Below are 23,329 nucleotides of genomic sequence, written 5' to 3'. Positions count from 1 at the left end.
TCATTAAAAATCAAAGAAAATAAAATAAAAATGATACATAATTTCTCATCTATTAGACTGAAAAAATTGTAATAACTATATCTAGTACTGACAGAGCATGAAGAATCAGGCAGTTCATCTGTACAGTTTTTAAACCCTTAATGGAAAACAGTTTAGCAGTAAATAAGATTTTGTTATCAAAATCTTAAACGTGAAAGTTCTCTGATCCAGCCATTCCACTTCTAGGTATTTATTCCAAGGACAAACGTACATAAAGGATCTTCAGTGTAGCACTATTAGCACTATTTATAGTGGCAAAGAATAGAAGAAACCTAAACGCCCATCAATAAAAAACTGGTAAGTATCCATGCAATGAGATTCTATATAGCTATTAAAAATAGGGATGTGGATCTACATTTATGTAAAAAAGATGTCCATGACATATTAATTAAGTAAAAAAATTCTGTGAAAGAAAACATTTAATATGGCCCAATTATGTTAAATATATATATTTTAAATAAGTAATTCCAGGTGTGTGTACAACAGAAGCAAAAAGAGATAACTAGGATATTAATCAAATGTCAGTGGTGTTCTCTCTCAGAGTGTGCAGTTTTGGGTGATTTTATATCTTCTTTACACTTTTCTATATCTGAATCTGCTAGTGTTCATGTATTACTTTTCAAATTTGAAAAAAAATAAGGCTCTTTTCACGGAGGGGGTGAACAAAACCAAAAATAGCCTATTCTTTCTGATCTTTGAACACTTGCTGATTAAAACAGCTTCAGGATGGGGAACATTCTAGTTTGTTCAAGGGTTAGAGACTCCAACCAAGAGATAAATGCAGAATAATGAACCCATTAGTCTACAAAAACAGACCTGACTTCTTGGTCACCAAGTGTACTAGCAGTATTAGAGCAGAAAGCTTGAAGTGGGAGGTTCCCATCTAGTGTTACAGCAGGCAATATTCTCTCAGATACTGTAGGAGATGAAACTATCATAATGATGAAAAAACAGAAGTCTTTTCTGACAAAGCAAGCAACAAACTAATCTCATTTTCCCAAAACATGACATAAACTAAAGGTACAAAAAGGTAAATGTAAATACATGCATAAAATACAAAAGGTCCTCAGTTCAATTAATGTAAATTACAGATTTGCGGAAGACAAACTTTCTTTTGGTTTATTAAAAATTACACAGCTAATGAAAGCTTGTTATTAAAAATTCAAACAGAGAAATACAATGGGTAAAAAGTAGTCTTCCACCCCACATCTCCACTCCTCAGGAATAACCACTTATTTCTGGGGAAGGGATGGGGGTGCATGGGCTGGGAATTGAACCCAGGTCTCCCACATGACAGGTGAGCTTTCTACCACTGAACCATCTGTGTACCCGGGGAATAACCACTCTTAACATTGCTGGACCCCTCCAGATGTTCACCAGGCATAAATAAGAGATGGTTAGACAGAGGAGTAAAGTTTTATGTTGTTTCTTATGGGGTTTTTTGTTCTGTAACTTGCAAAATTCACTTAATGTATCATTAATAATAAAATGAAAAATTTTTAATTTTGCTAAAATTTCAGGTTCATTCTGATATTCAGAGAAGTTCATGGTAATATTCAGCCTTTACCAAATTTTTATTTTGACACTTGGCCATTGTGTATTGAACAAAAAAGAGAATTCAGTTTACCTCTAATTTCTATAAATTCATACAGAAGACCATCAATGCACAGGAAATGATTAGGAAAGACAAACCAATCAGATGATGATGGCGCTCAGGGTTGTGGCAGTGATGATATAATGACTGTTTTAGGGTTCTCTACAGAAACCAAACCAATAGGAGAGATCTGTAAATGAGAGATTTATAAGGGTGCCTCATGCAACTGTGGGAATGGAAGAGTCCAAAACCCGTAGGGCAGACTGTGAAGTTGGGAGCTCCGATGAAGGGTCTGGACTAACTCCACAGGAGAACTCGCTGGTTGAAGAAGCAGTGAAAGTCTCTCTTCTTCCTTAAAAGCCTTCAACTGATTGGATTATGTCATTGGGGGAGACATGCTTTAGTTGACTGCAGATGTAATGAGCCACAGATGCAATCAACTGACTGATGACTTAATACACCAGCCTTCCAGCCACAGAGTATCTCTGCAGCAATGGTCAGGTCAGTGCTTGCATGACAAGACAACCGGGCATAATCATTTGGCCAAGTTGACACCAGAACCTAACCATCACGATAATGAGGAGGAGGAGGAGGATGACAATAACAATGACCACAGTAATAGTTAAAACTGATACAGCACTCTCCATATGCCAAACATTGTCTCTAAGTTCTTTTCATAGTTTAATGCATTTAACCATCATACCAACTTTATAATATGGGAACATTACTACCTCTAATTTACAGACAAGGAAACTGAAGAACAGCAAAGTTTAGTAGCCTGCCCAGGGCAATTGGCAATGCCCACCCAGGCAGTCCACTCAAGAACTGCCTCTCAGCCATTCTACACCCTGTGACAGCACAGGGTAATATCGGCACCTGCCGAGAGGTGGTACCAAAGGGAGGAAGGTCTGATGAAAGGCGGCTTCTGCTACTATATGCCAAATACTTTAACTGCACTTTAATTTTTATAGCAACTATTTTAATATATTCCTTGAAAAAAATTATACTTCTAAAAGTTTTATTTACATAAACTAACCCATTAAAATAAAATTTCGTTTTACACTAAAAAGTTACTATGAACACAGATTTTAGTCAGTCCTTTCCTTAGTTTATCAAATCCTACCTACAACCTTTTAGTGTCAGTGTCATCTGAGGCAGGGAGAGAGGCTGTTTCAGGACATGTTATTTACAAACCAGGACCTGCATATGTTCATAGGGTAATTGTGACCCCTTAACAAAACAAGTTACAGTAAAATAAAATAAAAAATAAAAATAGAATAAAATTGCCACAGAAACAGAACTCTTCCTCCAAGTCGAAGTCTAGGTCTGTTATCATCTCTGCTCTGAAGCAGGGTTTGAAAACTCCAAAGCTTATCACAACAGGTTGGGGTTCCAGTGGGGACAGTGGGGACTCAGGCAGACTGAATGGCACATGCTCATCAAGGGGCAGGCACTACCCACACAACCGTGCCCTCCAGAACTGTGAACCCACTGTAGTCAGATAATCTAATTTTTCAAGAGAAGGAAGAAATATAGATTTTTAAAACCGATCTTCTGGGTTTGAGAAAAAATTTTCAAAATAAGGGGAAAATAATCACCTCCAGATCTAATTTAACCTGTGAGTTCATCAGTTTACAACCCCTAGCTTACAGAAATACCTTATTAATATTCCTCCTAAAAACGAACAGTTTTCTCAGAAGTTGGAATATCTCCTCACAAATTCAATATATATCTCAAAGGCCTTTAGGCTTCCAAAAATTTTTCAGATATTTTATTAATGAGTCCCAGGAATTTACAAATCTTACTACCACATTTGCCCCATAGCTACAGGTATCCAGCACAGATACAAACCATACCTCTGCCTCATGGCTAGGTATCGGAGGTCCAGGCAACTCTTAACCACAAGGCCATAATCCTGCAGAAGCTTGCTGGCATCTTCTGAACACCCCACTCCAACTTTTAAAATGGTGCCATCAGCCAAAATGTCCAGTAATGTTTTGGGTAATGTTTTTCCTCCACGGATCAGTTTTGGCAAGCGAATCAAGACACAGAGGCCACTTGGGGAGGCCATTTGTAGGAGTGAAAGAGGACAGACTCTCCCTTCCAAGTTCACCTGCAATAGATTCACACATTAGTACAACACCAAGGACAACATGAAACTGTGGCAAACTAAACTCAAAGAGGTGCGTCCTTATCTCCCCAAAGGGACTATCTAACTATCTAACCAGATTTTGTAGGCAAATCTAGGGATGAGCCTATGCTGACAAATGCAATGAACTCTAGGAAGCAGCAGCCTAAACAAAGGATACTGAGGACCCAAACTCCATGGCCTAAAATGTGAGCCATCCTAAATAGTGACCAGAGATGCTCTGGACACACATTGGTAGGGTCATACTAAACATGCTCATTTTAAAAGGGTAGGGGAAAAAAAAAAGACTAAGGTACAGTGTATCAAATGACAAACATACTCCTTTCATTATCCAAACATGCTAGTCAACTCAACTTATTTACCTTATCATCACTGTCTCAAGATATAATTTTTTAAAAGAGGTAGGAAAAAGAGTATTGAAAATAGATGGTACCTGGAAATATAATAAATCCTGATAATACAAAGTTCTTTCTCAGCATTTTCTACTGACAAATGCTTTTCATAAAAAAAAAATGTTATTGAATATAAACTAGGATCCTCATATTTTAGGAGATAAAAATAACTCTCTATATTAATTGATCTAGATTTAATCTTTACGGGGTCATAGATAAGTTTGAGAAAATGTTCAAAGCTAGGAAAGTTCTCTCCAGAAAACTGCACGTAAAAAATTCACATACTAGGATGGAATGATCATATGGTAAGAATGCTTGTGTTTGTATGTTGGTATGTTTAATAAATAAAATAAATTTTAAAAAAATTCACATACAATTTCAAGGTATTAAATCCCCCCACAGCAATCCATGGAACCCAGATGAAGAACCCTATATAAACCCATATAAACCTATAAACCCAATCCTTCTCATTTTTTTTTTTTTTAGGAGAAGAATCTTAAAGTCTTCAGGTAAAGCAGTTTGTGCAAACATGGTGAGATAATGGCAAAGCCAGGACTGGAGCCTATATGCCCCAATCTCTAGAAGACTAGTTAGGGGACACAAGGCAATGTCTGGAGAAATTTGGGGTTGTCACAACTAGAGGGAGGAAGGTGCTATGGGCATCTAGTGGGTGGAGGCCAGAAACGTTGCTAAATATCCTCACAACAAAGAATCATCTGGTCTAAAAGGTCAACAATGGGGTGGACAAGAAACCCTGTTTTAGAGCCAAGTGGTTCTCTCACTAATACTTTCTGTGTGCTAGGTACTGAACCAAGTGCCACTCTGGATACAAAGTTATACAAGAGATGGTCCCACCTTAAGGAACTTATAACCCTGTAGGAAGAATAGGAGACACACAAACACAAATTCACATACACATGAAGAAAATAGCATGATAAATCCCAAAGGAGTGGTTCAAACAAAGTGTTAAAAGCAATCACAGGAGAATGTTTCATAGTTGAGGTAACCAAAATCACAAAGAGGAAATAGCAAGATCACAACCATTTGGGGGTACATAGGCAGTTCAATAGAATTCTCACCTGCCACATGGGAGACCCAGGCTCAGGGCTCGATTCCCAGTCCATGCACCACCACCTCACCACTCCACCCCCCAAAAAAGATCACAATGATTGACCTCCAAAAAAAAAGAGTCAGGGGGGCCTTGGCTCTCATCTTCTACTTCAATGTTGTGTAAAAACACGATTTAATTCACAAAAAGTCTTAGGATTTCCCTTCGCAAGTAACTGCTTTATCCATCAGGGCTATTCCCATTTATCTCAAATGAGAGCATGCCAGTGTGATGCTACAGTAACTATTTCTTTGGGGCTCTGCCAAGGTCAAAAAGACCTAGAAAAAAATCGACTACTGGTTCCTGTTCCATAACAATTTATGTGGATGTGACCAAATCTCCTTTTTTACTTAGTTATTTCCCGCTCTATGTAATGCCAGCTCCTCCAAGAAAAAGTTATACATCTCTATGTGCGATATGTAGCATTGCTAATTTGACCGAAATCCCACTGCAAATTTCTAAGGCTAGGTCATTCTACACCTTTACAGTCTGGTTCTATTGTCTAAAGTACTTTAGATATATAGGTGATAGCTAGATAGATAGAGCTGAGTCATCTTTTAGTGTTTCTGGATTGTGCTTAAGAGCCAGTGTATTACAATAAAAGTTTTCCTACTAGGAATTCAAAAGTTCATATCAGTAAGATCATACAATATTTGTCCTTTCGTATCTAACTTATTTCACTCAACATAATATTTTCAAGGTTCATCCATGACGTCACATGCATGAGGACTTCATTCCTTCTTATGGCTAAATAATATTCCATTGTATGTATATACCACATTTTGTTCATCCATTCTTCAGTTGATGGACACTTGGATTATTTCCATCTTTTGGCAATTGTGAATAATGCCACTGTGGAAATCAGTATGCAAATAGGTTTGTGTCCCCACTTTTAGTTTTTCTGGGTATATACCAAGTAGTGGGATGGCTGGATCATAGGGCAACTCTATACTTAGCTTTCTGAGGAACTGCCAAACTGTCTTCCACGGTGGCTATACCATAATAATCTCTTTTTGATTGGTCAACTCACATAAAAATGTTTGGGATATATATACTTAATACATAAGTATGTAGGTTTATTTATAATTTACATACATGTAACATTGCACTAATGTATTATTAGTGAAAAATAACAATTATTATTCAAAATAAAAATCGGGAGGGGCATTATACGTGCATTTGGGGGACATTATACATGATGCCTAAAGAATGCAGGTAGCCGAAGGATGCACTGACTGAGAAGTAGATTGGCAAATGATGGTGTGTATATATATATATATATATATATATATATATATATATATGATTGAATATTGTGCTGCTAGAAAAAGGAACGAAGACGTGAGGCATGCAACAATGTAAATGAACCTGTGGGACATTGGTGGGGCAAAATTAGTCAGAAATGAAAAAACAATTATTGTATGGTCTCCTTTAGAAAATGCTTATAAGAAAACAGGGGCCTAGATTGTAAGCTCTTAGAGCGACACATTCAGTCTGGGGTGGTATTATTATTATTTCTGGATTTTGAGAGGCTGTTTTATATATCTATAACCTGGCATTTAGAGATAAGAACGAAGCCAATCAGGTTGAGATTAAGGTACTTCAGAACACAGGGGTAAGGAAGACATTGTCTATATTTTAGAACTGTACCTATTCTTGGACCAAAGGAAGAAAGGTTTATTTTGTCTGGAACCTGTATTTTCTGTAGCACATTATCTAACTCAACCTGTCTGGATAGCTCATTTGAACAACTGAAACACATGGAGCCCAGAATAAGAATGAGGGTCTTTAATCCTGTATAGCTTAATGTAATGCCTGGATACATCCTAGAATATACTAAGCAGATAATCAAAAAGTACTGGCAAAGTCCCTTGAGGGATACGAGAAAAAATAGATAACTATATAACTATTAAACTTTACCATCAGGGAACCACCTGATACTGTGTCAAACACTGGGGACACCCAATTCAATAGGCCAAGCCCTTGGTCTTGAGGCTTACTCTTATGAAGCTTATGTAGGTAGCCGAGAAGCTTAGCCTACCTATAGGCATGCCTAAGAGTTACTTCTGGAAGACCTCTGTTGTTCAGATGTGGCCTCATTCTCTTTAAGTCCAACTCTACAAGTGAAATCATTGCCCTGCCCCTCTATGTGGGACATGACATTCCAGGGTAGAAGTCTTCCTGGCAGTATGGAAGAAGGCTCCCAGGGATAAGTCCAGCCCTGGCACGACAGGATCAACAATTCCATCCTGACAGAAAAGAAACGTAACTAATAAAGTATCAGTGGATCAGAGAGTTCAAATAGAGTAGAGAGGCTACTCTGGAAGTCACTCTTATACAAGCTTCAGTTAGACATTGCTACCTACCATAACTTGCCAAACCCCAATCAAAACCATTGCAGCCAATCCTTAAGAACACCTAAGGCAGTATATAAGATTCCACAAGGGTTCCACGCACTAGAGTAATTTTCCAGAAACCTACAACCTCCGGATGGGTCCCTGGACCAGATGACTTCGAAACCTAGAGGGCCCAGCCTCTCCAGAACATCGAATTCCATCTCCCTACCCCACATAATTGATAGCCCCTTCCAACATGAAAAAGTTAGAATGGCCATAGCCCAAATACCCCTAAAGAGTGGGATAGAAAGATCAAAGGTGATGGTGGAGTTATACAGAGAAGGTAGGGTTTAACAAATGAATATGATTGCTGAATCATTAAATTGATATTTCTTTTAGTCTCCAGTATCTTAGAGCAGCTAGAAGTAAAAACCTAAAATTTTGGAATTGTAACCCATATCAAACTCTGAAATCTGTTCTACAACTAATTGTGGTGCTGTACTTTTTTGTATATACGTTATTTTTCATAAAAAAGAAAAAAAAAAGTCAAATCTGAGATGATGGTATGGTAGCCCATGACAAACTCTGGGATCTGTCCTGTTGAAGAATGCTTTGAAAACTATTGCTTTTTTCTTTCTTTGCTCTGCATATATGTTATATTCTATAATAAAAAAAGTTTTAGAAAACAATAAAGTACGCATGACAGTCTAGAGAAGGACAAAAGGAAAATATCATTAATACATTAAACATCTATAAGCAAAGATAACTAGATAAGATCTTCAAGTTTGTGAAGGTCGTACCAAAAAAAAAAGTAAAAATTTTAAATTATTGATTCCATCAATCATTATAGAGAAAATTTCTACTATTTTTTTTTCTGTACCTTAGTGACTAATTTAGAGGGCACTGCTTTAAAAATTCTCCTTTCCAAAGGCAAGTGGATAATCCCTTTTAGCGTCAGGGTTCTTACAAGTCCAGAGCTGATAAAACTTTCTGGAAAGGCCCAAGATTCTTCCTATGACCCCAAGATGGCAGCAAATGGTCAAGAACAACTTAGGATCATCTTCTGGATTGGAGCAGGTTAATCAGTGAGCATCTACACGTCTGTGAAGCTTGTATATCAGTTAAATTTAGACCACGGTTTTGAGACAGGAAAGGGCATGCCTTGTTGAAAAGACAGAATGAAGGCCCAGTATGGCTGGAGAGTAGTAACAGGAGGATGGGAAGAAACAGAAACCACAGCATTTAAGACCTTGTAATTAAGATGTCTGGATTTTATTCTAAGTGATGGAAATATTCTAAGCAAAGTAGTGACATGATCTAATATACATCTTTAAAATATCCTTTCGATAACTAAATGGAGAAGGGATTGCTGTGGTATAAAATGAAAGCAGGAGGCCAGTCAGGAGGATATTCCAATAGTCTAAATGAGAAAGAGCTGAGGCCTAAACTAGGGAGGTAGTTGAAAGAAATGTAGAGAAATAGATGAATTCAAAATATAGTTTGGAGGTAGCACTGATAATACTTTCTAAATGGGAAGGGAGGAATAAAGGAAAAGAATGGACCTCAAGCAGGCCTGAAGCCTGGGTCTGCAGAAGGATGCTCTTGAGAAAAGAACTTCACTTTACTCAGCTTTTATTCTTTAAGTGATTTGCCATTGTTAAGTCAGGACACACATACCAGAGTCCTTAAAAGACATGAAGCAAGAGTCAGGGGGTCAGAAAGGTATATTAACATCTCTACTCCCACTTGAACAAATGGAAGAAGTGGATAGCCATACGTGAAAAATTGAAGTTGGGTTGCTACCTCACACCATATGCAAAAATTAACTCAAAATGGATCAAAACACTTAAATATAAGAACCAAAACTATACAACTCCTAGAAGAAAACATAAGGAAACATCTTCAGGACCTTAGCTTAGGTGGTAATTTCTTAGACTACACCAAAAGCATGAGCAACAAAAGAAAAAATAGATGAATGGGACTCATCAAAGGATTTAATCAAGAAAGTAAAAGACAACCTACAAAATGGGAGAAAATATTTGGAAACCAGATATCTCATAGTGGTTTAATATTCAGAATTTACAAAGAATTTCTACAACTGAACAACAAAAAGACATACAACCCAATTAAAAACCAGGTCAAAGACTTGAACAAATATTTCTGCAAAGAAGATACACAAATGACGTATAAATACATGAAAAGATGCTCAAAGTTATTAGCAATCAGAGAAATATAAATCAAAACCACAATGAAGCACCATCTCCCAACCAGTAGCATGGTTATTATTAAAAAAAAAAAAGAGAGAGAAAATAATAAGTGCTAGAAAGAATGTGAAGAAATAGGAACACGTGTACACTGTGGGTGAGAATGTAAAATAGTACAGTCACTGTTGAAAATAGTTTGACAATTTCTCAGAAAGTTAAGTACAGAACAACCTAACAATCCTACATCTTGGTATATATCCAAAAGAACTGATAGCAGGGATTCGAGCAGATATTTGCACACTAATGCTCATAGTAGCATTATTTGAAAAATACCAAAAGGTGGCAGCAACCCAAGTGTCTATCCATCAACAGATGAATGGCTAAACAAAATGTGGCATATACATACAATGGAAAATTATTCAGCTGTAAAACAGTAAGAAATTCGGATGTGTACTACAACATAGATCAACCCTGAAGGCATCATATTGAGTGAAATAAGCCAGACACAAAGGAATATATACTGTTCGATCTCACTTATATGAAATAAGTGGAATACTCATGAAGTCAGAGACTAGAATATAGTTACCAGGTACCAAGTGGGAGAAAAGAAACCTTTGACTGGACTGTTTCCATGGAGACTGACCCACCCAATTGTGGGTGTGAACCCTTGATTAGATGGAGATGTGACATCACTCATTCCAGTTGGGTCTTGATTAGTTTACCGGAGTCCTTTAAAAAGGGGAAACATTTTAGAGGAAGCTTAGATGCTGGGAGTGCCCATAGAAAGAGCAGGTGCACACAAGACCCAGATTGGAGATGCAAAAAGAAAACACCTCTGGGGAAGCTGTTTGAAACCAGAAGCCAAAGACCCCAGCAGACACCAGCCACCTACTTTCCCAGCTGACAGAGGTGCTCTGACCCATCGGCCTTTCTTGAGTCAAGGTATCTTTTTCTGGATGTCTTAGTTTGGATGTTTGTATAGTCTTAGAACTTTAAACTTGCGCCTTAATAAATTCCCTTTTTAAAAGCCATTCTATTTCTGGCATATTGCATTCTGGCAGCTTTAGCAAACTAAAACAATATCCTATTCTTTTCTTTTATTATTAATGTAAAAATTTCTAAAATGATTTATTTCCATAATTGCTTATACAGAATAGACTAAAAGTATGCAATACTTTCATGTTGGCTCAAAGTCACTGGTATAAGCAACAGTTACTATTGCTGATATGATAAAAGGACCTCAGTAGCTGAGGTATAAGGACTTGCATGGCTACTGAGATTTTCCCACACTGTGAGGTGGTCCCTTCTTGGTATATATTTCATTGGTATCGAGTAGCCCCTCCTATTACTCTATGAACTGATTTTATGATGGCTATTCCATTTAGGGGCCTCTTTTGACTGTATTTTCTGGCTCTTGTCTGTATTTTAGAGACCTAGAAGACATATCTGAGAACCATGGCAAAGTATTATGTTGAATTAATAAGAGATAAGTAAGAAAAATTTATTTATACTTCTGTAATATCTTCTGTTTTAAAGATGTTAAAGTTCATTCAATGAATGAAAATGATAGAAGGGTAGTTTATCCTCATCATTGCTGTATAGCAACTCCCCAGAATAACAGCTATTGGGAAAATTAAACAGTAGGAGGTGATGTCGCTAAGTTAAGAAAGCCCTGGGTTCAAATGAAGGTTCAAATGATGGTTGTTAGCTTCATGGCCTTTGATTAGGGACTAAACCTTTTTAAGCCTTCATTCTCCCATCTGTAAAGTAAGAATAATAATAATATCTCCCTACATAGGATTATTGTGAAAATTAAACGAGATGATGCAATCAAAACAGCATAGTAAGTGACATGGTAAACGATATTTTAAATGTTAACTGTTATCTTTTAAAATTCTAATTTGATTGTTCTAAGAAATGATCATGATGATGAATATGCAACTATGTGATGATATTGTGAATTACCAATTATATATGTAGAATGGAACGATCATATGTTAAGAAGGTTTGAGTTTGTTTGTTATATATATATTTTTAATTTAAAAATTAATAAAAAAAGAAAAGAAAAAAATTCTAATTTGAGAAATAATTTCCATTTAGACAGAGGGCCTTGACTATCTTCTCCATGGTATCTTTGTTAAAATATTATTAAAAATATTAATAGTAGTTACTATTTAATAAGTACTTGCTATATGTTAAAACTTTGCTGAAGCCTTTTCAGAAATTATCTGAATCCTTAGAAAAGCCCTTGGAGGTACCATTATATTTCTGTTACAAATAAGTAAAATCAAACTCAGAGAGATTAAATAACTTGTCCAAGGTCACAGAATGGTAAGTGGTGAAAATGAACTCAGATAGGTTTGTTTGATTCTGGAACCCATGATCTTAAGCACTGAAGAGAAGAATAGTGGCTTCTTCTGCTAAAATCTACTTAGGAGCAAGTTGAGAATAAGCTCATTCTCCTTCAACCATATCCTCTACTTAACCGTGCATGCTAGAAAAGCAGGGAAAAAAATGTTTTGCTTTGTTTTTGCTCTTTAACTTACCCACTCACAATCAATTCCAAGTACAGGGAAATCTTCTAACTCACTTCTAAGCAAGGGCTCAATCTGACCCCACTCCTCCTCCTGAGACACAATCACCACTTTGGCTTCGAGGATCCTCTCCTCCCACAAGGCTTTGGGGACACTGGAGGGCAGCTGGTCCTCTTCTGGAGGGGGCAGCTCTCCACTGCCGGGCCCCTTCCGAGGCTGCTGGGTCACACGGCTCGACTTACTCCTCCGACGCTGGATGCTCTTCCACAGGACAAATCCCCCCACAGCCACGCCGAGGATGGCCACTGTCAAAGCCACCAAATGCTGTCTAGACATCTTCACCTTTCTGCTGTTCAGGAAAGCATGTCACTACTCCCAGAATCTGTAAAGCAAATGGCAAAAATATATATATATGTGTGTATATATATATACACACATACATATAACATAAGCCTATACGTAAACAAGTGTTCCCCTAAAAAGTGTTTCACTTACAATTCATTTGCCTACAAACTACAAAATTTCCTCCCAAATTCTACCTGAAACAACATTTTTAACTTTTCCCTTTTGTACACTCTGTAAATCCCTCTCTAACTCCATCTTCACCCCCAAAAAAGCACCCCTCGCAAGAGGCCCCTAAGCAGAACAGTTGCCACAAAACCAGTTCACATCAGCAAGATGGTGGGGGGTATTTTTTTTACTTTTCTGGAAGTTGTGAACAGGTTTAAATAAATACTTTTCTGTTGCTTCAGAGGTCTTAGTAGCTCTCCACAGAAACAAATATAATTATTTTAAGGTAAGCTAGGGCAGTACAAAAGGGAGAAAGGGATCAGAAAAGAAAAAGAAGCAGGCAGATCTCACAGCAATATCCAAAATGTCCAGAAGAAGATTGCAAATTGAAAGGTCCACGGGCCACGTAGGGTAAGGTAAATAAGTGAAGCAAACCAAGTGTAAGAAAACTGATACAGATACACCCAATTAACTATGTAAGAATAGTTTTTATTTCTACCACAAAAAAGTTCCTTTTCCATTTTTCTTATAATATATGGCTTTCTCCATCTATCTTTTGTTTTCCCTTTTTTGATAGAGATGAGTATTCATTATTATTTCTGTACTATAAATAAATAGAGCAACAGCAAAAGTGTGACAATAAATGGTGTCATGGTCAGGTTCACGTGTCAACTTGGCCAAGCGGTGGTACATGTCCGTCTGGTTGGGCAAGTGCTGGCCTGTCTGTTGCAATGAGGACATTTCATAAAATTAAATCATGATCACATCAGCTGCATCCACAGCTGGTTCCATTTGTAATCAGCCAAGGGGAGTGTCTTCTGCAATGAGTGATGCTTAATCTAATCACTGAAAACCTTTTAAGGAGGATTCAGAAGAGACAGGCTCTTTCTGTTTCGGCTGGCGAGCCTCTCCTGTGGAGTTTATGCAGATCCTCCATAGGAATTGTCGGCTTCACAGCCTGCCCTGCGGATTTTGGACTGTGCATTCCCATGGCCATGTGAGACACGTTTATAAATTTTATATTTGCGAGTGTTCCCTGGTGATTCTGTTTCTCTAGAGAACCCAAACTAATACAACTTGGTACCAAGAGTGGAGTGCTGCTGCAGTTTGCAAATGCCAGATATGTTGGAACAGTTTTTTGGATGGGGAAGATTTTGGAGGAACTGTGAAGAGAATGATGGAGAAGTCCTGGAGTGCTTGAAGAGACTGTTGGTATAAATGGAACCACTGCCAATCTGGACAAAGGGGGACACAAAAGGGACAAATTGGAGTTTGCAGAGTGAGAACCATGGAAGCTCGGATCTGAAGCAAAGAAGGGGATTACATTATTGTCTGAGGTGATTGACCCTGACTATCAGGGAGAAGTAGGACTGCAACTGCATAATGGAGGTAAAGAAGAATTTTCTTGGAATATAGGAGATCCCCTAGGGCATCTTTTAGTACTACCATGCCCTGTGACTAAAATCACTGGAAAACTGCAACAACCCAATCCAGGCAGGGCGACCAATGGCTCTGAAACTTCAGGAATGAAGGTTTGGGTCACCCCACTGGACAAAGAACCACAGCCAGCTGAAGTGCTTGCTGAGGGTAAAGGGAATATGGAATGGGTAGTGTAAGAAGGTACTGATAAATATGAACTATGACCACGTGATCAGTTATTGAAATGAGGACTGTAATGCTGTTTTGTTCCTGTTATACTATTTAAGTTGTAAGATATCAAGTTTAAGAATAAATATTACCCAAGGACTTGCACCCTATTCTGGAAGATTTAATGTGTTTCCCATCATATGCAGGGCAGTTGAGTATTGTTAGTTGAAAGGAAAAATGTGTGTTTTATTGTTTTTTTATTTAGAAATTAGGTATCATTTAAAGTAATGCATATAGTTGCCACGCTGACAAGGGGTGGACTGTCGTGGTCAGGTTCATGTGTCAACTTGGCCAAGTTTATATTTGCAAGTGTTCCCTGGTGATTCTGTTTCTCTAGAGAACCCTAACTAATACAAATGGCAAGTGGCCCTCAGCCTCAGTGATGGAAAGAAAATATGGGGCAACAACCACTCAGCACAAGCTAATTGATCCTGTGTGGGATGAAGGCCCAATGTGATCAGATATTTCAATTATTCAGGAGATATAAGATACGTGAAATATCACCATAGCAACGAATTTACAGTTTTTTAAAACATATGCCAGGGAAACAAAAAAAATTTCTGGCTCTGAGCTATCCAACTGTGGGCTCTGGCCTAAAACCTAGACTGCCCAAAGTCAGGGCGATCTGTTGGACCTTGCCTACACTTCTCTGTGGTTAAGTGTTTCCCAAAAATGTGTACTACTTTTATGCCCTTTCAAAGGTTTCAAAACAAAATTTTAAAAATAATTTAATATTTACAACAACCTCAGATTATAATCATGCTTGTAGAGATATTCAGCCATTACAGCGAAAAAATGGAATCTGGGTGTGTTAGTTAGATTCAGTTGTCAACTTGGCCAGGTGAGCATACCTAGTCTTGTTGCTGTGGACATAAGCCAGCGATACGTGAACCTCATCTGTTGCCAATTACATCTGCAGTCAGCTAGGAGGCGTGTCTGCTGCAATGAGTGATGTTTGACTTAATTGGCTGGTGCTTAAATGAGAGATTGCAACGTAGCACTGCTAAGCAGCTCGGCATTCCTCATCTCAGCACTTGCAGCTCAGCCCAGGCCTTTGGAGATGCAGAAAGAAGTCACCCCGGGGAAAGTTGTTGGAACCCAGGGACCTGGAGAGAAGGCTGGCAGAGACCATCTTGTGCCTTCCACGTAAGAAAGAACCTCAGTGGAAAGTTAGCTGCCTTTCCTCTGAAGAACCAACAAAATAAATCCCCTTTTATTAAAAGCCAATCTGTCTCTGGTGTGTTGCATTCCGGCAGCTAGCAAACTAGAACACTGGGCAATAATGATAATAATAATAATAAATATGAAAATAGCTGTACTGTTATAAATATTCACTTTAAAGTAAATATTTTTTAAAGGACTTTATTTTAGAAACTGTACTAAATACTTTACATGTACTTCCTCCTGTACTTTTATCAAAGAAGAAATTCAGGTTTAATGAAATGAAATAATTTGCTGAGAGGAACTTTTGCTTAAAATAATGAGATGATATGGAAACCCTGCCTTTTCCCACTATAAAAAAAAAAACGCTTGGAGAAAACATTAAAATTTTAATAAACAGTTAAGTTCAAAAAGAAGAAAGAGAAATTATCATGGGTCAGAAACTCAAGAACAGCCAACGACAGAAGGCAGGTGAAGCTGGTCAGAGATCAGAACTACCTGTCCAGAGCTGGGGTATACAGCCAATCCAGGGACAGAAAGAATTCTGGGTCACAGGCCTAGGGCATGGCCAGGATCCAGGAGAATGCTGCCCTGTTCATCAGCAGGGATCTGAGAGTCTCCAACCACTCATGACAATAAGGAAGCCCCCTGCGCCTACGTTGAGAGTAGGAATAGAGTCACTCGTGAGGGCAGACTCTCAAACCTGCACTCTGGGCATGTACATTCTCCTCACAAGAGGAAACCCTGAGCTAAGAACTCAAAATCCAAACTGTCTCAAAATTGGTGAACTCTGCTGGAACCAGGCAGAGCTAACCACAAAACTGTTACTGCAGGACACAGGCAGAACTTCCATGGAAGATTATTCCTTAGAAGGCTCACAACTGAAAACCCAGTACCCTCAAATTAAAAAGGCCATCAAACAAAAATATCTGTACCAGAAGAACCAGATCATAGAAAGATCTGAAAGGGACTTTAAAGAATGTTCAAAAAGATCAAGGAAAATATTATCTAAACATGAACAGGAGGTAAAAAAATAAAAAGTAGAAAATCAAGACATGAAAAATATTTATTAAAATTGTTTAAAAAAAAAACCTCAATACTCAACAGATGGGTTAAAAAGATTACATATACAGAGTTAATCAATTAAAGATCTGAGGAAATCCCCCAGAATGTAGTTCAGAGAGATAGAGGTGGAAAATACAACAGATCAGAGACATGGTTTGAGAAATTTCAATATCCACCTAAATAGATTCAGAAAGTATGAAGGGGGTTGGATTTGGTACAGCTCACTGAGTCCCAAGGTGGATAAATTTAAAAAATAAATCTATACACAAAAGACTTATACAAGAATGTTCATAGCAGTTTTATTCCTAACAGCCAGAAACAGGTCAAATGATACATCTATACACTGGACTCAGCAATATAAGGAAGGAGCTACTGGTACATGCAACATGAATCTCAAATTATTAGGCTAAATTTGAAAAAAGCCAGGTAGAAAAGAGTACATACTGCATGAGTCTATGTACATTAAGTTCTAAAACAGGTAGAGAACTGTGGTGGAACCAAATCAGAACAGTAGTTGCCTTTGGGGGAGATGGCAAGTGTGAGTAACTCTTCTCTGAGGAATAAACATTGAAGTGAGCTCTGAATGATAAAAGGGAGCCACTTATCCCAAATTCTGGGGAAGAACATTTCATGCACTGCAGTGATAGTATTACTTCCCAGTATCTAGACCCCATAGTTAGTAGTGCTGTACAAGATAGATTTATAGTAGTAAAATCACACTGTTGAGTCATATAAAGCTTATAGTAAATTTAAATGCACTGCTATCAAATTGAGTTCTCTATTTTATATATTCTAATTTATATTTTACATTTAATCCAGAACTTTATATTTCTTTCTTTTAAATTTCAACTTGTTTCAGCCAAATGTTTCATCTTTGAGGCCAATTGGCATCTTAATTGTGTCTTCTCTCTCAACTTAATTGAACACATCATATAGAAAAGTGAATCTTGATTTCAAAGAAAATGACACTGCCTTTTTATTTTAACATGGGGAGGTACCAGGAAACGAACCCAGGTCTGCGGGATGGCAGGCAAGAACTCTGCCAGTGAGCCACCGTGGCCCACCCTCCGTATGCTTTTATTAGTTGATTTTTATAGCGTTGTATAGGTTTTCTCCCCCTACCCAAAGGATTCATCCAACAAATATGTATAGAGCAGCTTCAATAAACTAGATATTGTGTTAGGCTCTAGGTAAAAAGAGTTAAAAGACACAATCTGCCTTCAAGGAATTAAGGATTCAGCAAGGGAAAAATACATGAAATGAGTAAGTTACCGATACAGTAAGATAACACTAACAACTGAAGAATGCACGTGTACAGGCTGGCAAAAAGAAAGCAATGGAGGTATCCTTAAGAGAAATACTTGCTGAGAAAAACAGTAGCTCAGATTGGCATTAAAAAAATGAATAAGAGTTTTTCAGGCAGACAATGCAGAGGGAACTGCGTGTGCAAGCACACAGAGGACACAAAGCATCATGATACATGTGAAAAAGTGTAAGCAAATTTCAGATGTACTGTAAATGTAAAATACACATCAAGTTTTGAAGGCAGTGCAAAAAATAAAGTTAAAAAAATCTTAAAACTTTCCATGTTGATTTTTTTATATTAATGTTCAAATATTTTGGTTATACCAGGATAAATAAAATCTATTGTTAAAATTAATTTTACCTGTTTCTTTTTCATATTTTTAAAAAATATTTTCACTACTAGAAAACTTTAAATTATTTTTGTGGCTCATGTTACATTTCTACCCGGTAGTGCTGTGTTAGCATATAATGTGTAAGTAAGGGAACGGTGAGCCACCATGCTGGAATGAGTACAAGGGGTCAACTCAAGGGGCCTTATATTACCCTACAGGACAAAGCCTTATAGGTTATGAAGAGACAATAACAGATTTATAAAGGGGAGTGACAGGATCGGACTCATATTTCAAACAACCTTTGGTGGCAGTGAGGGTGCTGAACTAAGGAGGGCAAAGTAAGAGGCAAAGAAATGCATTAGAAACTAACAGGAGTTAAGGCCAAGATGGGGACGAAGACCCAAATCAGGACAGAAGCAGGCAGAAAGGAAGAGAATCACAGTTCCTAAACAGAATGGCTACACCAGAATCACCTGGACAAATATCCAACTAATCATCATCAACTTTTAGAACTTACTAGACAATTTAGCAGGGTTGAGAAATATAAAATCAATAGCTTTCTAATAACTCATTATAAAGATGTGAAGGAAATATCCCATTCAAAATAGCAATATATACATTTTTAAACTACTCAGAACAAAAACTACATACAAGCAAATAAACCTAAGAATAAACTCAACAAGAAATGTGCAAGATCAATATGAAGAAAAACAGAAAATTTTACTGAAGATATAGAAGATGACTTGAAAAGTAGAGATATAGTAGAGCAGCCATCACTTAGAAAGGACATACCTTGTGCCAGGCATTTCACATATTTTTGCAAGTACATTTACTCATTTAATCCTTACAACACCCCTCTGAGGTAGCTACTGCAATTATCCTATTTTTTTTTATAAGGAAGGGGAGATTCATTGTTTTACAGAAACACTAAAAATAATACATAAATCCAATGAAAACCCAACTTTTAAAAACTTTTTTTTTTAAACAATTTTGACCACTAAGAAAATAAAAAGACAACCCACAGAATGGGAGAAAATAGTTGCAAATCATATATCTGATCAGAGACTTATAGCTAGAAAATATAAAGAACTCCTACAACTCAATAACAAAGAGGCAAACCAATTTAAAAATGGACAAGGGATCTGAACAGATATATCTCCAAAGAAGATATTCAAATTGGCAGCAAGCATATGAAAAGATGTTCAATATCATTAGCCATGAGGAAAATGCAAATCAAACCCACTTGATACCACATCAGGCCTACTAGGATGGCTACGACCAAAAAGAGGTAAAAGCTAGTGCTGGAAAAATGTGGAGAAATCAGAGTAAGGCTCTGGCATTACTAGTGGGTTTGTAAAATGGTGAAGCCACAGTGGAAAACAGCTGCATGATTCCTCAAACGATTAAACTTAGAGCTACCACATGATCCAGCAATTCCACTCCTAGGCATTTATCTAAGAGAAATGAAAGCCTATGTCCACACAAAAGTTCCTAGCACCATTATTCATAAAAGCTAAAAAAGTGGAAACAAGCCAAATGTCCATCAACGGACAAAGGGATAAAACGTGGTATATCTATACAATGGGAATTTCTTTGGTGATAAAAATGAAGCAAAGATAAATGTTACAACATAGATGAACCTTGAAAACATTATGCTAAATAGAAGATGCCAGTCACAAATGACCACATTTTGATCGATTTCATTTATATGAAAGATCTAGAATAGGCAAATCTATAGAAACAGAAAGATTAGTGGTTGCCTAGAGCTAGAGTGTTGAGGGGTGGATGGGGAGTGACTGCTAGTGGGTACAGGTTTCTTTTGGGGGTTACGAAAATGTTTTAAAGTTAGATTAGGGTGACGGCTGCATATCTGTGAGCACACCAAACATCAGTGGTATTCTTTCAAAAACAAATTGTATGGTATGTGGATCACACCTCAGTAATGCTGTTTTAAAAAAAGACACAATTTTGACAAGTTTATTCTAAAATTAATCTGGAAAAGAAATTGCAGGAATAGCCAAAAAAGGTGTTTTAAATAATAATGAGGGAGTCATATACCTGATGATTAAATAATAATAATAACTAAGGTGTATTTACCTAGTAGATATCAAAATACAACATATAGCATAACATATAATGTGGTGGTATTAGGCCAACAAAATAGAAAATTAAGTCACAGAACAGAAAAAAGTCCAAACACAGGCCCCGTGTGGGGGGGAAATTAATACATGATAAATACGGCATTTTAGAGTAATGGGCTAAGAATGAATTTAATATTTGGGATGATATAACTTGGAAAACAATAATTAGACACATACGCATTCCCAAGGAACTAAAGTGGCAAGCAATTAAAAAATTAAAAAAAAAAAAAAAACGAAAACGAAAACCTTAAACATGAACGTAGTTGTTATAGGATAAAATATAGTCATAGGAGTTCTCAACCGTGGCACTACTGACATTTTGGGCAAGATAATTCTTTGATGTGGGGCCTGCCCTGTGCTTTGTAGGATGTCCAGGAGCATTCCTGGCTTCTACCCACCCGATGCCACAGCTCTGCTTTACCCCTTCGCTCCTCCACCAAAAATGCTTCCAGACATTGCTAAATGTCCCCTGAGTGGGACAATAGCATTCCTATTTGAGAACCAGTGGGGTATGGAATGATAATCACAAAATATAAAATACACATAAAAGACTGATAAATCTAAACATAAACTTTTAAACTTTAGCTCAACAAGGATGCCTTAAGTTTAAAAGACAAGCAACAGCTTAAAAAAACAATAAACTGGGAGTAAATATTTAAAACATAAATAAATGACAAAAGACTAACATCCAGAATATATAAAACACTACTATAAATCAGTAAGAACACAACAATCCAACAGACATTTCTCAAAAGAGGAAATATAAATGACCAAAAATTCGGTAAACAGGCTCAATCTCAACAGTAATTAGGGAAATACAAATTAAAACAGCATTAAGAAATAATTTCCCACCCACCAGATTGGCAAAAATATAAAAGTTATAAAAGAGCATGGGGAAATGGACATTATTATACACTGTTGGTGGACGTTTTGGCAGTAATTGAACATCTGGCATTAAACCACACTCAGCAATTGTCCCACTACTCCATACCCTCCTACCAGCATTCCTTGAGAAATGCTCACAAAGGCACGCAGAGACACATGTAAAAATGTTTTCTGCCACAATGCATCTAACTGTAAAAAAATGGAGGCAATCCACGGAATTTTATATACTATGGAATCTTACATACAATGGAATTTACAAAGCAAACAGAATAAATTAATCTCTACATATTGACAAAGAAAAAGTTCCAAGACTCATTTTTATTATGAAAAGGCAAGTTGCTGAGTACATACAGCAGACCATACTGGTAAAATACGTATTTGCAAAAATTTACATATATATGTACATACTTTTGTCAAAAAATGCAAACGAAAAGAATTAGAAAAATACACCCCACATTAAGAATAGTGGTTACTTTGGGGAAAGATACTAGTAAAAGAGAAAACGATAGACATGGAAAAAGATCAAAGAGGATCTGTTTTATCTAAATCTTTTACATACATTCTTTACCAGATTCTCTGCACGGATTATAACCAAAATAAATATTAAAGGACACATTTTTAAAACAAGTTCAACTGAACCAAAATTAATCATTCTTTCCCTCTATTAAACCTCTCTCCTGCACTTTCTAATTCTTTAACTAGCCAACCTTTCACGGCCAGTCCTTCTTTCCTTCTATACTAAGAAATAAGATCGAGTTTCGTGTTTTCAATATGTGGATAGATGAGGGGGTTTTTGTACGTCCGATAGTAATCAAAAACTTATAAAGACTGGGGTTTGATGGTACTTTAATAAACAGTTGTCAATTTTTGTAATAAATAGGTTCTTGATCCAGGGATGTGAAAAAAGAGGTGGCTCCCAGCATGGCCCAGAGCAGCAGGTGTGGTCTGGGAGCAAAGGGGAGGTCACAATGGGGAGGTGACGTCCCACGAATCCAGGGGAGGGAATTCTGCCACCGTGGACGCGCAGAACACGCAGAGCTCAAGGAGTTACCAGGTGCTGCCGGGGGTGCCTCCTTTTTTAGCTCCTTTTTAGCTGACTGAGCCAAGAAGCCATGAAGGTTTGGTAGGTGCCCTAAGGAGAGGAGAAGGGGGCGCCGTGGAGGAGAGAACGAGGGGCTGCGGTCCGAGTGGGAGCCCCCAGTTGCGCGCCGAAGGACTGAGCCGCCCCCGCCGCGGTGAAGGAGATGAGGCGGCCACTCCGGGGATGTGGGTGGGGTGGGGAAGAGTGGGAGGGCCAGTGCCAAGGCTCCTGGGGACTGCAGGATCTCCGCTACCAGTGGCGCCGCACCCGGTGACAACCTCTGCTCCTCCGTTCCTCTTAATCCGCACTGAATACCCTCCGCCCAGCTCACAATCCTGTTTAAAGGCCTCACAGTCCCTTGAACCTCACTTACCTGCGGCTCCGGACGTGGGCCGAACACCTGCGACACCTTAAACTGAAGACCTGGAACCTCTGCCGCCACCTGCGCGCACCCACCCGGATCCACTTGGGCCGAAACCATTTCCGGTTACTTTGGAGGGCCGAGAGGACGTAACCCTTGACAGGGTGCGTGAATGGGTGGCGCCATCTTGTACGGAATCTGCTAAGGACAGCTCTTTCTGCCCCAGGTTTTCCCTTATTGAACAAAGGATCTGCTAAAATTGTGAAGGCTTACGTTTCTTCAGAAAACTGGTGTTTTTGTTTTTGTTTATCGGGTAGTATTTTGTTTGTTTTCCTTTGAAGGGAGAAGCCTTTGGAATCCCCACAAATGCAACATGAGAAATCTAATTTTCATTCTTTATAAGCCCGGAGATAGTATTTCTCTACTGCATTCATTTTCTTACTGTTAAATGATGAAAGTAAATATAATCACTTTATTTAAATAAT

General features: G+C 37.8%; 1 protein-coding gene across 1 annotated transcript in view; it reads right to left on the bottom strand.

The window, feature by feature from the left end:
* The window catches only part of EXD2 (exonuclease 3'-5' domain containing 2), a 62,080-nt gene extending 39,100 nt beyond the window's left edge, over positions 1-22,980 (bottom strand). The window contains exons 1-3 of the mRNA XM_077122832.1: positions 22,857-22,980; positions 12,369-12,738; positions 3,490-3,746 (exon numbers count right to left, since the gene is read on the bottom strand). Of these exons, the coding sequence (XP_076978947.1) occupies positions 3,490-3,746; positions 12,369-12,692 (581 nt within the window). The 5' untranslated portion in view covers positions 12,693-12,738; positions 22,857-22,980. The remainder of the gene's footprint in view (positions 1-3,489; positions 3,747-12,368; positions 12,739-22,856) is intronic.
* Between the last annotated feature and the right edge of the window lie 349 nt (positions 22,981-23,329).

Source organism: Tamandua tetradactyla, chromosome 12, assembly GCF_023851605.1.
Source record: "Tamandua tetradactyla isolate mTamTet1 chromosome 12, mTamTet1.pri, whole genome shotgun sequence".
In the NCBI taxonomy this organism is placed as follows: Eukaryota; Metazoa; Chordata; class Mammalia; order Pilosa; family Myrmecophagidae; genus Tamandua; species Tamandua tetradactyla.
Note: the sequence above shows the minus strand (reverse complement) of the source record. Positions and strands in the feature narration are given on the sequence as shown.